We start from the raw sequence: 18,896 nt of genomic DNA on the forward strand, positions 1-18,896 counted from the left end.
TCCGACTTCGGCTCAGGTCATCATCTCGCGGTTTGTGAGTTCGAACCCCGCATCAGGGTCTGTGCTGACAGCTCAGAGCCTGGAGCCTGCTTGGGATTCTGTGTCTCCCTCTCTCTCTGCCCCTCCCCCGTTCATGCTCTGTCTCTCTCTGTCCCAAAAATAAATAAACGTTGAAAAAAAACAACAACAAAAAAACAAAATAAAAAGTCCTGGGATGTAATGGACGGCACAGGAACTATAGTCAATAATATTGTATTGCCAATTTACAAGTTTCTAAGAAAGTAACTTCAAAGTTCTCATCACAAGAAAAGGCGTGGGAACTTGGTATGGTGACAGAGGGCAGAGAGACCCAGTGCAGTGACCATTTGGCACTGTGCGCGAGTCATCATGCTGTTTGCCTGCAACTAATATAACGTGTCCCCATTACACTTCAGTGAAAAGCAAAAAGAACTCTTCATTTTTGCATTTTTTCACCCAAGTCCTCCTGAGCCCCCAGTCAGTGTTGTGCAGTTAGTGTTGATAATAGTATTAATGTTCCGTGCACAGGATCGGGAGAACCATATTTTTGTTTTGCTTTTGGTTTTTACTTGTTTTATGATGAACTAATTATAAATCCCCAGGGAGTTGAATCCCCAGGCCCCCAGTGGTGGCCTCTATGACGAGTGTGACATGAAAGCGAGGAGGTGAATGTTGCTCCAGTCCCGTAAACCAGACCATACGCCTCGCTCCCTTGTCACTCATTCTCCCTTCTGTCCAGTCCCCTCCTGTTCAGCCAAGCAGACTGGCAAGACCCTGGGAAACCTGGCTTCCCCCCGGGGCTTGCCTGGAGTCCTCTCGGCCAGGGTCTGCCACCTGTCCTGCTTGCTGCCCGTCTCACGGGCGGGAACCCGAGCTACCTCCTGGCACACCCCTGCACCTGCTCAGGGGTCAACCATGACTCTTCACAGGTGTTTCTGAACCCCGGTCCGTCCTTCCCCCGGTTAGGTTCCTCGGGTTCGAGAGGCACAGTGACCTCGGGTTTTTAGGAAGAACGCTCGGCCCTGCTGACGCTAATAGTTTTTGGGCTTTGCTCCAGATTCTAAGGAGGACGTTGAGGGCTGCAGCAAGTGCTGGGGCCTCCGAGGAGATTTCATCCCTGTCGGTTGGAGCCCAGGCCTAACGGGAATGCAGTGGTTTCTAAACCTGGTTAGGCAGGGACTCCTCGTTTTGGGGAAGATGTTAAATAAAACCCCAGTACGTACCACAGGAGAGACAGAGCCAGGCTCGTTGACGCCGGGGGGGTCGGAGCCTAGAACCAGCCCTCTCTGTGGAAGCCTGGACCTAGTTCCAGGAGCACAGAAAACAGCCGGGCCGCCGCTAGCCTGTGCAGCTCGAGACGGGGGTCCCGATACTCAGGAGGTATAATGAACATGCCCTTTTGCCCTTTTCTTTCTCTTTGAACTTGTGTTGCCCAGTAGGAAGCTGAAGGATGTCCCATTGCTGCCCTCCTTGGATTATGAGAAACTGAAGAAGGATTTGATTTGGGGGAGTGACCGCTTGAAAGCCTTCTTGTTGCAGGCTCTGCGCTGGGTAGGTACCTTAAGGGGGAAAAAGGCCATGCTAGTTTTCTTGGCTGGCTAGCTCAGGTGTATCTTGTAACCCATCTACTAAAAATCTGTCTTCACGCTGCCTGCTGGCACCAACAGCCTCTCAGGATCGCCTTGCCTCTTTGTAAAACCCCCGTGTTGACATCACAGTTGCCATTGCCTTCCCTCGGTCATTTGACATAGGCAGCTTGCTTGCTTGCTTGCTTGCTTGCTTTCTTTCTTTCTTTCTTTCTTTCTTTCTTTCTTTCTTTCTTTCTTTCTTTTCTTTCTTTTCTTTCTTTCTTTCTATTTATTTATTTTGAGAGAGAGAGAGAGCCCCCAAAATATGCAGTTTCAAGACTGCCCCTGCCGCCTGGTCTCGAGCCACACTCCTGGTCAGCGCAGTTGGCGTGTGAGTGCCCAGAGTCATTCTGACGTGACAGCTTCACCAAGACTTCTGCATTCAGGCGTTGCCGCGTGGCCATTGGGGCAGACAGCAAGGGTGGATGCTGATGAACCAGTCTTTAAGGGAAGCAAAGCCCAGTCTTCACACTGGTCCCAGTTAAGCCAGTGGTTCGGGCTTTTTGGTCTCAGACCTCTTTATGCTCTCAGAAATTACTGAGGACCTGAAAGCCTTCAGTTTATGTGAAATTTATCTACAAACATTTATAATATTAGAAATGAAACTGAGAAAATGTTAAATATTAATCCATTTAAGATGAACAATGAACCCAGAACATAACATAAATGACACTTTTTTTTATAAAAAACTATTTTCCGAGCAAAAAAATTAATAGGAAAAGCAGCATCCTTATACATTTTTGCAAATTTCTTTAACGTCCCGTCTGATGGAGGACAGCTGGATTCTTACATCTGCTCCCCCGTTCGATTTGTCACAGTGTCACCCTTCATACAGCCTCTGAGACATTTACTATGAAAAAGATAAACCATATGTTAGTATTATGAAAACAATCATGACCTTGTAGGCTCCCTGAAAGGGCTTTGAGGACCCGTAGGGTTCCCAAGATGACACTTTGAGAACTACAGGTCTAGGCCAGTGCTGGTTGGCTCTTTAAATGATCCGTTCTAACTTATCCTGTAATCGTGTCGGACTCCTCATGGATCCCTGAATCTCAGGTTATGTTGCCATCAAAATGCCTTCGAGCCATTTCCCGGTCTCTGGGTGGAAAAAGGCCACCTCACTTGCTCTTCTGATGGTTGGTGGTGCTTCCTGGAATGTGGTCTCGAGGCGTGCTCTGAGGATGACTCTAGCCTCAGCGGGAAGAGTCCCGCGATCGGTGGTGATGCCTGCCTCAGCTGACGAGGTGGGCAGCGGGAGTAATCTCGGGGGGCCATCCCTGCCCCGGATGTCGCCTCTCTCTGCTCAAGTCAGCAAGCCCTTTCCTTGGCTGCTAGATTGTCTGCCCGGCACGTCCTCACAGTTCGTGCTGCTGGGCTCTTGGTGAGACAGGGTAGTCCTTGGCTGAATGAATGACATTGTCACAGAATAGTCAGGAAAAGTAAACCTGTGTCTTATAATTTTGTCTGTGTCCCACTCCAGCCCAGCAGCCCCGCATGTGACACTCTTGGCACACCCTCCTTTAACAGAGTGCCCTCTCCCCTTAGGGCCTCCTGCTTGGCCACAGTGGGTCCAGCCTGTCAGCGACACCTGCCTCCGGAGGCCTCCACCTTTCGGTTCTGGGGGGGTCTGCCACTCTTGTCTTCTCACCATGTGGTCCTTTACACACCCAGCGCCTCCTCGGCCAGAAGTAAGGCCTCCAGTGTCAGGGATTGTTAGGAGGATTTTCCTGGAAAAGCAAGGACATTTGCTCACTTTAGTTATGTGATGTTCTCGTGTTGTAATTCATACCTGTACACACATTGCACACATGACATTTTCTTTCCTTCTTTCTTTCTTTTTAATGTTTATTTATTTTTGAGAGAGAGAGAGAGACAGACGCAGTGTGAGCGGGGGAGGGGCAGAGAGAGGGGGAGACACAGAATCCGAAGCAGGCTCCAGGCTCTGAGCTGTCAGCCCAGAGCCCGACGCGGGGGCTCGAACTCACAAACCGCAAAATCATGACCCGAGTCGAAGTCAGAGGCTTAACTGACTGAGCCACCCAGGTGCCCCACAACATTTTTTTTCTAGCCCTATGGACATGAAGTAAATTCCTCCTTAACCCGAGACTTATGGCTCTCAAGATATACAAAATTCTACGCATCTATACCCTACACACATGCACACGCACACAATATTGCTGCAGCGGTCTGTGTAGTAGAAAGTCTAATTTGTTGGCAACACATTTGCTCCAAGCCCTCTTCCACCTGCCCTTTGTCCACCCCCCATCACTGAGCTCCACTCACCTGCACCCTGCATTTTCACACCTCCCTGACCTTTACCACACTTCCTCCCCCATCCGCCATGCTCACATTCCCGTGTGGTGGCTAATGGTCTGCTCATCCTTTATGGGCCAGCTCTTGAGGCCCTTTCTGGCAAAACCCTCTCTAGATATTGGTGAGCTCTCCCTTATCTGTACACTTGCAGTCCGGGCATTTTACCACTTCACTTCTCTGGAGATTCCACGTGTGCAGGTTGATGCCTACGTCACCCATGAGGAAATACGACATTGTAACTTGTTAGTTGACTGGTTGGCTGGGTAACTAACCCTCCCCACCCGGATATTATTTACTTTGGTTAAATGTGTGGTTACCAGTACTGCCATTTAAAAGATGCCCGCTATGGGAACATTTTTCTCCATATTAAGACTTAGACCTGTTACTTTTCTTTTTCTTTATTCTAGCGCTTGACCACATCCCATCCTGGAGAGCAGAGGGAGACCGTTCTGGAAGCCTACATTGGCAACGACCTCCTGGACTGTCACAGCCACGGCCAGGTCTGCAAGAGGAGGGCCAGAGCCCAGCCAGGGCCTTTATTTCGAGGGGATGATCTTAGCAAAAGGAGGAGGCTTTACTTTTTATGAGATTTTCAATCTAGTGGCTGTATGTCAGTCTTGAGCTCCTGTTAGCTGGTGAGATCTGCTATTCACCCCACACATTGGCCCACTTTTCACCTCTGGTAGAGTCCTAAACAGGTTCAACTGCCTGATTCAACTCTGGAGCTCTTGCCTGTCGTTTTTCCTTTTCCCCAAATCCCAACTCTTTTCCTGACCCTGCCGCTTAACCTTCAGTCCCGCAAGCCCGGCATGATTTACGGCCGGCAAGGCGGGTAAGCCAAGCCAGTTGTTTTCATCTGGGCCCGACTTGAAATGTGTTAACACTATGTTTGTATATAGCTTCGGACCAGATAGGTCTGACGATGCAGTGGGGAAAGTATGGGATTCAGAATGAGATTAACTGGTTTCAAACTTCTTCCCTGCTGCCTCGGAGCCGGATTAGCTTAAGTACATTACTCTTAACCACCTCTGAGAAGGAGCCTCACCTGCCTTGTGAGGTTGGGAGGATGATTGCGTTTGGTCACGTGTGGGAAGTACTTGACCCGGTGCCCAGCATAGAGTAGCCAAGGCATGGCGGTTCCCCTCCCCACTCCTCACCCCCTTACCTGTTGCCAGCACCCGGCTTCGCTGGACAGGAGGAGGAACGAGCTCTTGAACATGGCATATATAAAGACGCCGCATTTCATTGTCCCACTGAATGTTTATCCAAAATGACGTAAATACTTTATCTTCCTATTGTTAAGCTCACAGCGTGTGCGTTGAGTGGAATATCGATACCCCTTAGGCTCGCCGATGAGACGGCACCCTGCAGAAACTAATCATGTTAGTTGTGCCTGTTGTGCACACAGGCGGTAGCGTTTGAGAATTCTGAGTTGCCAGTTTATTCTTTGAATGTAGTTTTCTTACTGCTCCCATGAAAGAGTTATTTTAAGTTTAAAAATAGTCTCTCAGATTCGTGACTTATTTTCTTTTACTTTTATTTCTTTAAAAAAATTTTTTTTAATGTTTATTTACTCCCTTTTGAGAGAGAGAGCGCGCGTGCCAGTGGGGGAAGGGCAGAGAGAGAGGGAGACGCAGAATCCAAAGCAGGCTCCAGGCTCCAAGCTGCCACTGCAGAGCCCAGAGCGGGGCTCGAACTCACAAACCGCGAGATCATGACCTGCGCTCAAGTCCGACACTGGACGCTTAACTGATTGAGCCACCCACGTGCCCCTTTTTACTTCTGCTTATATTTATAATGGCATTGAAACCAACTTATCAGACATGAAGCAGTTGAAAAATACATTGTTGTGACTTTATAAACTCACATGCAAAGAGTAAATTCAGTTGGATCTTTCTGAAACTATCTTATTTCATTGAATCTGAGATGCATTTTCCCCCCATGTTAGCATCTGGGAAATTGGAATGTATCTAATACTTGATGGCCTGTTGTAGTTTAATTGGCTGCTTTTCTTTCTTGGTTGTATATATAAAAAAAATAATGTGTCCTCTAATGAAAGATGCCTTAGGTTTTCCTCTCTCTGTTTTCTCTGTTCTTTTTCTGAATGTGGTACCTCTTGAACTGCTTCTCTAATTTTATCTTGCCTCTCATGTTTTCCATATTTTTCTTTTTGCTTTACTTTCCGGGAGATCTCCTCATCTTTATTTTCTAACCTTTTAGTTGAGTGTTTCATTCTCCCTTTTTGTGACATTCTGTTTTTTCATGGACATAATACAACTTCTTGTATCTCTGAGGGCATTAGTGACACATTCGTGCTTATGTCTAGTTTTCTTCTCCCTTCACCGTCTCGTTTCCTTCAGATTGTTCCCCCATCTGTTTTGACCTTATCTATCGCCCATATTGGAAACTTATCTTGAGTTTCTGATAGACCTTGTTTAGCTCATAATGTTTTGAGTGGGGGCAGTGAAAGCCGATTGGAAGTTGTGAATGCGAGGGTAGGACCTGTAGACGCAGTGCTCCACTGGAGGGTGAGCCAGGTGGGCTCTCTATTAGGAACCGCTGATTTTAGGATCTCTGGTTCTTTTCTCTTGGGCTGGTCATTTTCTTCTAGGAAGAGTCTTCTGTTCTCCTACCTAGAGGGTGAGGATCTGGGTGCAGTGTTCCGGGACTCAGGTAGGAGAAGAGGACAGGGTGCTCCCTGTTCAGCATTCTTTCTGCATTTAGGCACTGCCCCTTACCCCCTTCTGGTGTAGAAGTCCTGCTTACCTGGGCCAGGTGCCCCCCCCCCCGCCCCGAGACCCTTTGTGCTACCCTTGCAAGAGACCAATGGGGGGAAGTATGCGGTAGGACAGTAGTGTGGGAGCAACAAAGTGGGATCTAGCTCCTGCTTTAACAGCTTTCATTCATTCTTCTTTATTTTTTTCCCTTTTGAGGGTTAAGTGCTGTAAATTGGGTAACTCCTCATTGTCCATTGCTGCCTTTGAGACTTGACATTCTTGGGTCTGCTAAGTCTGTTACTGCCCTGCATTCCTGATTCCGAAATTGTGTTACATTTCTTATGCTGTCTCTCTGTCCTTCAGAATTTATGTCTTTTTAAAAAAAAAAAAAATCTGTTCACTGTAGTTTTACTGTGGTTTGCAGGGAGCAAAATTAGATGTGTGCGTTGGAGCTATCATTAACCTGGAAAAACATTAGCAACAGCAATAGCCAACAGTATTGCCTCCCTTGTGCCAGTCACTGTCTAAGTGCTCTGTATAATTGGTCCTTTTTTTTTTTTTAATGTTTATTTATTTTTGAGAAGGGTGGGGAGAGGGGCAGAGAGAGAAGGAGACACAATTCGAAGCAGGCTCCAGGCCCTGAGCTGTCAGCACAGAGCCCAACACGGGGCTCGAACCCACGAACTGCGAGATCGTGATCTGAGCTGAAGTGGACAGTTAAGCGATTGAGCCACCCCGGCGCCCGTATAATTCGTTCTTTTAATTTAGAAGGCTGAATAACTTATTTTTTGTCAACTCTCATAAAAAATCCGTTGGAAATGGAGATTTTCAGATGAAGCGTTGGCTTCAGTCCCTTTCTTTCACCTCTAATAAATTGACACGGAGGAAGAGAAGAGCAGACCCAGAGAAGGGACATGTGTTTACCTGTCACTTTTCCTTAACCTCATCATTTTCCTCTTTTGCTGTGTTTCCCCCACAGAGGAGTGTGCTTCAGCTGCTGCACTCCAAGAGCGAGGTGGTGCGACAGTACATGGCCCGGCTCATCAATGCCTTCGCGTCCCTGGCGGAAGGTAGAGCGTCAACTTTTCCTCCCAGAGAGCAGCTAGGTCTTATTAATGCTTTTTATTCCTTTGAAAATCGACGTTCTTCTTCACGTTTCTTAAAGATGCTGTACGTCCCCTCCATTTGTTCCTGTTTAGTGCATCTAAGGTGTTTTCTGCAAATTGACTGTTGTCCTTTTGCTTAGTTTATGTCAGAGCAAATTTTGATGGTTTTAGAGTTTACTTTATAAGCCTTCTGGTTTTATTTTGTGAGCTTTCTGGTTTCGTAACCATAGTATTTCACTGGCTTTCAAGTATATAACAGGTAATGCATCTTCTATAGTTTTCTGCAAAATAAGGTTAGTGAAATAATCAAAGCTGATTCCAATAAGCACTGCACCATTTCCTTCAAAGGAGTGTAACCTCTAGGGGCTCCCGGCTGGCTCAGTCGGTGGAGCGTGTAACTCTTGATCTTGGGGTTGTGAGTCTGAGCCCTATGTTGGGTGTAGAGATTACTTAAAAATAAACTCTTTTTTTTTTAAAGCCTATAATGTCTTAAGCCAAGAGGATTTGAAAATTCCAAAGATAATACATACCAAAGCTGAATTCAAGATGATTTTACAGGGTGCCATTATCTTCCATTAAGTTCTACTTTGTTTCAGCTTTTTAAAATGTGAATAAAGGGAGTTTTCAAATGATGACTAGATGATGCTCCAAAAGCTGGGTCAGTCATTTATTTGCTTGTTCTTCCGTCTGTTCTTACAAGGGAGGGTACATGCATTAATGTCATCTGTATCAAGACACAAGTCTACAACAGGCTAGTGGTAGCTCAAGGCTTATTGTAGGGTGCCAGGTATGGTTCCCATCTCCTTCCCCAGGCCACGGGTGTGTCTCGAAGGAGCAAGGAATGTGCCAGAAATCATTACTGCTTGGTTGCCCCTATTATAAAGACTAGGGGCCCCATAACATATAGATTCCTTACCCTCTTTCTCCTTGTAGATCTGACTTTTGGGTTCAAGATTTCAGGTAAATAAAAGAGCTCCCCACGAAAACATAGTGATGAATTAATTATGTTTAGATTACAAAAGGAGTCGTTTTTTCTTCATTAGTTGATTGGATAAAACCAACTTTGCAGAAAAAATATGTTTTAAGTTTTTTAGAACCTAAAATTACCCAAACTCTACATAACGTTACGTGCGAAGTGTTCATCGAAAGTGGTTTTGGAGCATGAACTTAGCACAAGATCAATTCTTCTGCTTGTGCGTCTCTGGTTATATTATTAGGTCGTCTCTACCTGGCCCAGACCACAAGGGTGCTGCGGATGCTGGAGGAAAGGCTGAAGGAGGAAGACGAGGACGTCGTCACCCGGGAGAACATTCTCGGGGCCTTGCAGAAGTTCAGCCTCAGGTGCTGACCGCGTAGTAGGTCATGGTAGCTCCTAACAGTAAGGTTTAGCCACTGTTTAGTCCCAATAGCAGCCCAAGGGGCATGTGATATTTTCAGTTAACATTTAGGATAGGTTGGGTGACTTTCCAAGATAGGGCTGGAAAGCCTATCTCTAATCCTCGAAACCATCCAGCTCAGGAAGTGCCGTTGTGGTGTCCTCACGAGCACCACGGCTGGGGCCGGCCAGGGGCTGGATTGTGTCTCAGGCCACGTGCCAGGGGTAGAGATGCACACGTGAGTAAAACCTGATGGAGCTCAGCTCAGCAAGTCGCTCGCAGCCTCTGTGGGAGATGTGCGGTGGATGAGGAGTCACAGGGGGTGTGGTGGGATTTCCGTGGAAGGTGGGCGGAGCCTCCCGCTCCCCAGTCCCTATGTCCCAGCGGCCCACCCTGATGTCTCCATCTGGACCCTGTTATGATTTGGATCTCGTAGCCACCTAGAGCTTTTGTTTGTTTTTCGTTGACAGCTTTATTAAGGTATACTTTCATAGCACAAAATTCACCCCTTTTAAATTTTTTTTTTTAACGTTTATTTATTTTTGAGACAGAGAGAGACAGAGCATGAAGGGGGAGGGGCAGAGAGAGAGGGAGACACAGAATTGGAAGCAGGCTCCAGGCTCTGAGCCATCAGCCCAGAGCCCGACGCGGGGCTCGAACCCACGGACCGCGAGATCATGACCTGAACTGAAGTCGGACGCTTAACCGACTGTGCCACCCAGGTGCCCCAAAATTCACCCCTTTTAAATGCACCATTCAGTGAGTCTTAGTAGATTTACAGAGTTGTACAGCCACCACCACAAGCTAATTTTAGAACACGTCCATCACCACGCAAAGAAACCTCATGTCCACCTCCAAGCCTCATTCTTACCCCCGGCCCCCGGTAACCACTAATTTGCTTTCTGTAGAGTTACCCATGCTGGACATTTTAGATAAATGGGATCCTATAATGTGTGTTCTGTCGTGACCGGCTTCATTCACTCAGCATCATGGTTTTAAGTTCATCAGTGGTGTAACATGTCAGGACTTGGTTCGTTCGTCATGCTGAGTAACGTGTCATTTTATGGACACAACACATTTTGCTTATCTATTCAGCAGTTGACAGATACCTGGATTGTTTCTACTATTTGTCTATTATGCATAAGCCTCTTAGGAACATCTGCATACAAGTCTTTGTGTGGACACATGTCTTCGTGTCTCCTGACTCGGTGTCTAAGAGTGGAATCGCTGAGTCGTTCAGAATTCTTGCAGCATGGCGTTCCCTCCTGACCACCTCACTTTCTCTCGGCCTTAGTAAGAAATCTCAGCTCTTTCTGACCATCAGCCCCCTTCTGGACATACTTTCTTCCTGTCAAATGTGGTTAACTTTTTTTTTTTTTATTTTTATTAGAAAGAGTGGGGGGGGAGGGGCGGAGGGAGAGAGAGAGAGAAATGTGGTTAACATTTGATTGATACGCTCTCGCTAGTAGCCCAAAGCCTGCAAAGTGACTTATTCTTTTTTTTTTTTCTTTTTTTCCCCCAAGGTGACTCATTCTAAGTGTGTATGTTTCATGAGGGAAAGCGGTAGGTAGTTAGCTCCTACTATTTGCCAGGTCCCTGCCAATGCTTCTTGTTCTAACTATGTGAATTGAGAAGATCTGTAAGTGGTAATATCCAGTTATTATATTCCTCAGATCATATGAACACTTTGTCTCTGTTTGTTTATAAATTTAGCCTAGTGTCGACTGCATTTGGAAAATTTTTAGAAATTCAGTGACTATAGTTAAGTAACAGAGATAAGATACAAGGAAGAAATACTTCTTTCTGGGAATACAGATATTTATTGCCAGTTTTTCTTGCCCTGCAAACAGTAATTTAAGTTTCTCTGTTCTGGAAATATGCTTCATGTTTTTGCAGTTTTCTGAAGTCTGTACAGTGAATGTAGAGAGTTAGGATTACCAAAAGAGTGTAGCCTTCATTGTATTCCAGTAAATTTCACCGAGGTGGTGAGTGTGGTGTGTAAGACTAGCACAGATGGGCACCCGGCTGGCTCAGTCGGTAGAGCGTGTGAATCTTGTTCTTGAGGTTGTGAGTTCGAGCCTTACATTGGGTGTAGAGTTTACTTAAAAATAAAACCTTGAAGAACAGCGCAAGTAGATACTGTCCAGGTAGGAGTTTTACCATAACCTGTTCATCAGGAGATGTGCAGTGGTGGTTCCTCCGTGGTGTTTTGATTTTCAAAGAATTTACGTGACTTCATAGTGATACCATTATGCCTGATCTCATCAGTTCTTAAGGCCGGCATGAAGACATTCACCATAACACATTTTGATGAGGTGTTGGATTTTGTAAGGTTTTATACCTAGACTCTGGGTGGAAACCAATTCTGTATCAATGATACGACCCACATCATTCAACTACCCTTAGTTTCTAGAGACCTGACTCAAAATGGGATTGGGCTGGTTGTTTGCTTTTCTTGTTTTTCACACAGCTCAAGTGCCTAGCTGGACTAGAGTTTACTAAAAACCCATTTATTGGTGTTGAACTATTCCTATGGCTATCTCCCGGGTCAAGTAGACCAAAAGCTATCAATAAATATTTATGAAATATTGGAAGTAATACTCTGCTAATTGTAAATGTTGAAAAAGAAACTTTCAAAGTAGGAGGCCTCCTGAATGCCTTCTCTCTGTCTGAACCCTTAGTAGTACCCTCGAAAGGTAAAGGCATCTGTTGTTTCAGCTGTGCAGGTCTAACAACAAAATATCTTCAGAGTCTGTATCTCCTGCACAGTTTGCCTATTCTGACAGGTGTGCACATCACCCCGTAGTCTTGCAGGGAAGGTTTCTCGACAGCTTTAGTTGACCTGTAGGCTTTTGCATCCTAGGCGCCCGCTGCAGACAGCGATGATTCGAGACGGCCTCATCTTCTGGCTGATTGATATTCTGAAGGACCCCGACTGCCTGTCTGACTATACGCTGGAGTACTCGGTGGCTTTGCTCATGAACCTCTGCCTCCGGAGCGCAGGTCCGATAGCACCCCTCCCCCACCCTGTCCCTTAGCCCTCTGGCTCCCCCAACAACCTGTCCTCCATCTCCCCCCCCCCCCGCCGCCTCCCAGCCCCTAACTACCCCCCCTACACCATCCCCCAGCCCTCTGGCTCCCCCCACAACCTGTCCCCCATCCCCCAGCCCTCTGGCTCCCCCCCACCCTGTCCCCCATCACCCCTATCCCTCAGCCCTCTGGCTCGGGTGTGAACCCAGACCACCACCCAGCCTGCTGTGGTTTGCCTTTAGTCTCCCTCATAGAGAACTGAAACAGAAGTGGGGTGTAAAACATTTCCAGCTAGTTATACAGTTGGTGAATCCCTGAAGCCAAATACCTTGCTGCCCTTGGAAATACCATTTTATGTGTTTACAGCACCTGCAGTAAGAGGAAATTAAAATACTTTATATTTTTCTTCATCTTCATTGCACTATTCAAAGGCAGGAAGTTAAGAATTCTGATCCATTCTGTCCCAAGACAGAGAACTATGTTTCCAGGATTCTACAGGGTTAAGTCGGTGGCAGAGCAAGGACGCCCGACCAGGCTCCCTGTTCCTCACCACAGCAGTCTCCCCACTTCACACACCGTCCCCCCGGAGAGGGGATTTTCACGCGCACATCTCAGCTCATCTGATCAGTAAAGGCAGTGATCGCAGCTTTTCTGCAGGTTCCATCCATGAAATGATCCGTTATGGGGATAGAAGAAGCTTCTTTAGAAGAAGTGCCAAGTCCGACCTGTGGCTGCCCTCAGTCTGAGCAGCCCCAGTTTGTGGAGAAGAAGTTACGTGGCTAAATAGCTCCGGGGTATTCGTTAGAAGCTTCTTTGCCCTCGGATGCTTTGTAATCTGCACGGCCTGTGTCTTGTTGACTGACTAAATGACTGTTACTTCAGTCTTCTCTTAAAAAACAACGTATGCAGATATCCCAGCTTTAAAGCATTCGTCAGATTCTAATCAGCTTCTCTTACTATCATCAGTTTATTTGCAGTGATTGTTACAATGCTATTTGGACTTGCTAAAGCACCCGTGTGAGTTTTGTGACGCTGGCGTGTGCACTCGGGAGGTAGAACGTTGCCCCGTAATGTATCGTGTGTTCACTGACACGACTAGCTCTGTGCCACCGTCTCCTGAGCACTCGGAGTGCACGGCCTATACCGAGTTCCTTCATTCTGCATCACCCTTCGGTAGATGTTAATAATCGCCAGGGAACCCCAGGAGGAAGAAACCGAGGCCCGGATTGCTTAAGTGACTCACCCAGGGTCACACAGTTCATTAGCAGAGGGCCCAAGATTTGTGCTCAAGTTTGCCTGACTTGAAACTGTACTTCTGAGTTTAGACACGTCATGTTTTGTCCCGTTGTCTTTTCTGAAGGGAAGAACATGTGTGCCAAGGTGGCAGGCCTGGTGCTGAAAGTTCTTTCGGATCTGCTCGGCCATGAGAACCACGAGGTACGGGGCGGCGCCGCTAGCCTGGGCTTGGGGGAGGGCTGGCCGGGTTAGTGCGTGCGCTCTGCCCCCCCCCACATTCTGCAACCGGGAAGCCGGAAATCGATCCCCCACTCCTCATTTCCTGTCGCCCTGCCATCACTGGTCCTTGCCAGGTCCCCCTCGGGACTTAATCTCCTCCTTGTCACCCGCCCTGCTTCATTCCACCCCACGCTGATTCTCCCCGGGGTGTGTTTGTTTAACATACGTCTGTGGACACGTACGTGGCCTGAAAATGTAGTTAATGTTATGTGTTGCGTGCGTCATCGTGTAAATCGTATTGTGCTCTAGATCTCACTCTTTTCAGACTTTTTCACTGTGTTTTGAGGACTTTACTGTGTTGCTTTGTATACATCTCATTTCTTAACTCCCGCTACTGCAAAACAGCCCCTGTTTGCAGCGCCCCCATCCAGTCCCCCGGGCTTGTCGGCCTCCATTACCTCCAGTTCTCAGCCGCCACAGGGTCCTCAGTGCCATCGCCACACTCACCCCCCCGAGGCCCCTGGGGTGCAGACACTTCGTCACTGCTGGCTCGCCCCACATGGCAGTCTCGGGTCAGAGTCCCGCCACGCTGTCCCGCAGAATGGCCTTACCAGCTCCTGCTCTGCCCCGTGGCCTCCCCAACACCGGGGTGATTTTCTGTCGTCCAACCTGTGTGCCACAAGCCCTTTTTAAATAAAGTGGAGGTCTCGATAAACTAATTAACAGAAACTTATAAACAGTATGAGGATTCTCTCTCCTGCTTTCTACAGATGCCTGTGCAGAAACCACGACATCACTCTGCCCCTGAGGCCAAGGCCTCAGCAAAAACCTGGCCTCTTTAGCCAGATCAAGTACAGGGGTGTCTTAGCAGGACAGGACAGAGTACCGCTGGGTCAGAGTGAGGCACTTGGTTTCCCTGTCTCCATTCCCGTTGCAGACAGCTCCCCTCTGTTCATTTCTCTCATACCCTGGGTCCCCTGGCCCACCAGCTGAGCGACCCCGGCTGCCTCAGCTAGCGAGGGTTCCGTGGTGGTGACAGTGTTTGCCGTGCTTTTTATATTTTCAGATCAGGAGCCCTCAACTCCTTCTAGACTCTGTTCTCCATTTTATTCAACTACGGCGGTTGAAGCCTGTGGGAAATTTGTCTCTGATAGTAAATGTTGGTTTCAGGTGTTGGCACCAGTATGCTTGTGTGGCCACACAAATAAATGCTCCGTGCATGGGTCCTGTGTGAGGCAGTCATAGTCTTGGAAGACGAAACCCAAAAGCCATGAAGAAAAACATACGCATATTTGACTTTGTAAATAGTAGACTTTTTGGATATGGAAAAAGATGCCATGATAAGAGTCCAAGGACAGAGGATACCCTGAGGAAAAATTGGCCTCACATAGGACAAAAGTTCCCTTAGATATGAAGATCTCCTATAAATTGACAAATACAAGTCAGAAGAAGATAAAGTACACACGGGGGCAAGTTACAGAACAGGAAATCTTGATGACCAGTTTGGCCAGTGGTCAGGAAAATGAAAGAACAGCCACAGGACGCCTTTTATTATTTTTTTTACCCATTAGATTGGCAAAGATTAAGGGACAATAAAGTCCAGCGCCAGAAAAGACGGGTGGGACATGAGCCCTTCACTGCTGTGGAGAGTGTAGCCCAAAATCTGCTCAGAAGGGAGCTGCCATTTATCAAGCACCTGCCATGTACCATGTCCTGTGTGGCTTGATGTTGGGGTTACCTGTGTGAGTAAAACATGAGTCCTGTCCTCGAAGAGCTCACAATAGGGGAGACAGAAGTATAAATATGAACCCAGTATGGTAGTGGGGGGATGTGCAGGAAACAGCTGTGGGGGGGGGGAGGGGCCCGTAAGTAACGTGGGATGTGTGCAGGAAGGGAGGGGCAGGGGGGCACGATATTGAGGCCACACCTCGAAGGCTCCTGTGTGCCGTACTGAGGAGTGAGGACTTTCCAGGTAGGCTCTAGGGAAAGTTTACGAGGTAGGAAGAGGGACGATTTGGCCCACGTTGTAGAATTTTGGCAATGATGGGATTATTGGGCTGACGTGTGAACATCAAAGGCAGAGACCTTTTGGGAGGATCGATGTCGCCTAGGTCATGGAGGATGTCCGAACAAGGACCGTGGTAGTGTGTGTGGAAAAGAAGGGTTCCTATCAAAGGCAGCTTGGAGACTCAACACTGGAGAGCAGAAGCGAGAGCATTCGATGATGACTCCAGCGGTTCTAGCCTGAATGAGCAGGCTGACAGTTAAGCAGTGGCATATGGCAGGAGTGAGCTTTGGGAGCCAGTAATGAACTTGGGTTTGAACTCTTCGTTGTAGCTGTCACTGGGACATGCAAATATGGAGATATCTCCATATTTGGACATGGAGATATCTGTCCTTTGGAAACATGTGTCCTGGAGCTGAAGAAGGTGGTAGTGCTCTCTCTCCTCGTGAGCCACACTGTTCACAAGCGGGGTGTTTGATTACTGAGTTGTACGGTATGTGACAACTTGTAAATGGCTGTTTTTTCTCCCCTTAAAGATACAGCCGTATGTGAACGGAGCTCTGTACAGCATCCTTTCTATTCCGTCCATTCGTGAGGAAGCAAGGGCAATGGTAAGACAATGTGCTTGAGGGACACCTGGGTGGCTCAGTTGGTGAAGCGTCTGACTCTTGACTACGACCCGGGTCATGATCTCATAGGTTTGTGAGTTGAGCCCCACATCGGGCTCTGCGCTGACAGCACGCAGCCTGCTTAGGATTCTCTGCCCCACTCTCTCTCTGTCCCTCCCCTGCTCGTGCTGTCTCTGTCTCTCTCAAAAATAAATAAACATTTACAAAAAAAAAAAAAAAAAGAAAAGAAAGAAAGCAAATATGCTTGAGAAATTCGTAAGCTTCAATCAGTGCCACGGTTCAGAAGCTGTTAGAGCAAGGAGATCTGAGACTGGGCCCCGCGGCTTGCACGTAGCTTATGAACTCCCTGGAATTGTATGCCAGATATGTATTTGCAGTTTTCTGGAGAGAGAATCTGGAGCTTTTATCATATTCTCGAGGGATCCCTAACTCCTAAGAACTACCATGTTAGAAAGTTCCCAACAGGCTTATTTTTGGAAAGTTAGTGGACTTTTTTTTAAATGATTCGTTTTAATTTGGGGCGTTGGGAATGCCTATGGATTTCATAGTAGAAGCTTAGCAGGAAAACAGTGAAATGGAGAAAGGATCACTGAAATTCACCTGCAGGAGTCCTAGGGGACTTGCGGCAGGAGTGAGCAGTGGTGTGGTCCAAACACTCGAAGGCTGCAGAGGTCCTCACAGCAACCAAGTGGGACGGACACTCTGGTAAAGACGATAAAGCTGTCTGGTTCCTGGTGTGGTTGGTAAATAGTGAATTCAATACTTGAGGTGTTTACATTAGTGCTTCTGTTGGATTAAGCATAAAACAAGCTTCAGGTGATTAGCATCGGATGCGATGATAAGTGTTTCTGGATCTAATCAGCAAAACCACTGGAGTTTTGTCCCTTTTCTCATAACATGCGGAACCAGCTCAACTGTGTGCATATTAAATGCTATGATGAAGGGATTAAATATATTTCCACAGTCAAGAGACAGGCCAAATTCAGTTTGAGACCAGTGAAACATGTTCTTCCACTTGATTTTGCTTACTTAGAAGAATTGCTAAATCTCCTCTAATTAGTCATCTAAAATTACATCAACAGTTGTGCCAGAGATAAAAACTCAATTAGGAACTATTCTGTGTGGTCACACTGAACAATGGAACTTAATTGCCTATCGCTTTGGGGGAGAGGGGAATCATTTCAGTACGGAACAAGGGAAAATGGACTTGGTTAAATTCTGCATTATGGTCCTTCTGGTGAGAGGAATTCTCAACCAAAGGAGAGACCAAGGAAGAAAACACGTAGGCTAAGGAAAAAAGAAGGGAGGTGATATGGATCAGACAGCAGGAAAGGCAGCTTGGAGGAAGGACATCCAGGGCAAGGGGCAGGGAAGGCAGGACAAAACAGAAGTAAAGGGACAGGGACCAAGTGGGGAGGAGAGATTCGTGTTATAGGACATTAGAGCGTGACCCTTAGAGATCAGCCAGGCCAGAGAGAAAAAGTGTGGAGGAAAGGGACAGTGTCTCAGAGACCTGGGGGACAATACCCAGAGGTCTCACACATGTGTAACTGGACTCCCAAAAGGAGAGGAGACTATGACATCATAAGAACTCTGTTTTTGCAACCAGGTAAAACATTCGTATGCTTGTGGAAAACGACAAAGAAAACATAGAAATTATATCGGTACCAAATGCTATGATGGTTGGTGGTCTTAAAATAATGCCCCCCACCCCCCAAACAGAGAAGAAGATAAAGGAGTGCACTGAGGCCATTTGAACTTTAAGAGACTGCCAAGGTCTGGGACGGGAGAGCGGTTCAGATCAATAGGGCTGCGCCGATGCCTGCTCCAAAGCCTCCCGCCCCCGGCGCTGGTGCAGTTGTCGGCCATGAAGCTCTTCCCCAGGATTGAAATCCCAGCCAGACAGTCTGGCCTGGGCTGGAGCAGACTCCTGCCCGCTTGATACCCTCTTCCCTTGACTCACAGACTATCCAGAGTTGTTCCTCCCTTCCAGACCACTCCTTCATGCTCTCCTCTGTGCGCTTGCCTGTCTCTGCCTGCCTCTCTGTTAAATGTTTCCTTTCTCAAAGGTGCTGTCCTAAGCCTCTCACTCTGCTGTCACCCGGAACCTTGTTTATTCCCTTGGCCTCGGCTACCAGATCTCTCTTCTGAGCCACAAATCCCTTCCAAACACAGCAGGAACGATCTTAACCATTTCAGTAGGCTTTACACCCAGCATGGAACCCCACTCGGGGCTTGAACTCACAACCCTGAGATCAAGACCTGAGCTGAGATCAAGAGTTGGACCCTTAACCAACTGAGCCACCCCGACTCCCCTTAACCATTTATTGAGCATCTATTATGTACCAGCACTTGGACTGGATGCTGTTTTTTTAGGTATAATTTCTATAGTTCAATGCAATGGACAAACATATGTATCCACCTAAGCAACACCCAATTACATTCTTTACCTTTTAAAGATTTCATGTTAACCAGCGTTGCCATCCTTATTTTATAGTTGAGGACACAGGTTGGGAGGAACTAAGTAATTTGATCAAGGTCACACTGTTAATTCATGAGGGAACTCAGATTCTAATCCAGACTTAGCCTTCTGGAAGGTAATGCTCTTCTCTACACGAT

The 18,896-nt window shown here is 47.2% G+C and overlaps 1 protein-coding gene across 10 annotated transcripts in view; it reads left to right on the forward strand.

Moving 5' to 3' along the window:
* ARMC9 (armadillo repeat containing 9) overlaps positions 1-18,896 on the forward strand; it is a 148,101-nt gene that overhangs the window by 50,856 nt on the left and 78,349 nt on the right. For 7 of the 10 annotated variants that reach the window (XM_019838848.3, XM_006935682.5, XM_006935684.5 and 4 more), the window contains 7 exons: positions 1,455-1,569; positions 4,367-4,459; positions 7,656-7,746; positions 9,000-9,123; positions 12,022-12,161; positions 13,549-13,625; positions 16,185-16,259. In XM_019838848.3, coding sequence (XP_019694407.3) covers positions 1,455-1,569; positions 4,367-4,459; positions 7,656-7,746; positions 9,000-9,123; positions 12,022-12,161; positions 13,549-13,625; positions 16,185-16,259 — 715 coding nt within the window. The remainder of the gene's footprint in view (positions 1-1,454; positions 1,570-4,366; positions 4,460-7,655; positions 7,747-8,999; positions 9,124-12,021; positions 12,162-13,548; positions 13,626-16,184; positions 16,260-18,896) is intronic. The other 3 variants (XM_019838847.3, XM_045034606.1, XM_006935683.5) reach the window with 2 other exon arrangements.

The sequence above is a fragment of the Felis catus genome, chromosome C1 (genome assembly GCF_018350175.1).
Source record: "Felis catus isolate Fca126 chromosome C1, F.catus_Fca126_mat1.0, whole genome shotgun sequence".
Lineage (NCBI taxonomy): Eukaryota > Metazoa > Chordata > Mammalia > Carnivora > Felidae > Felis > Felis catus.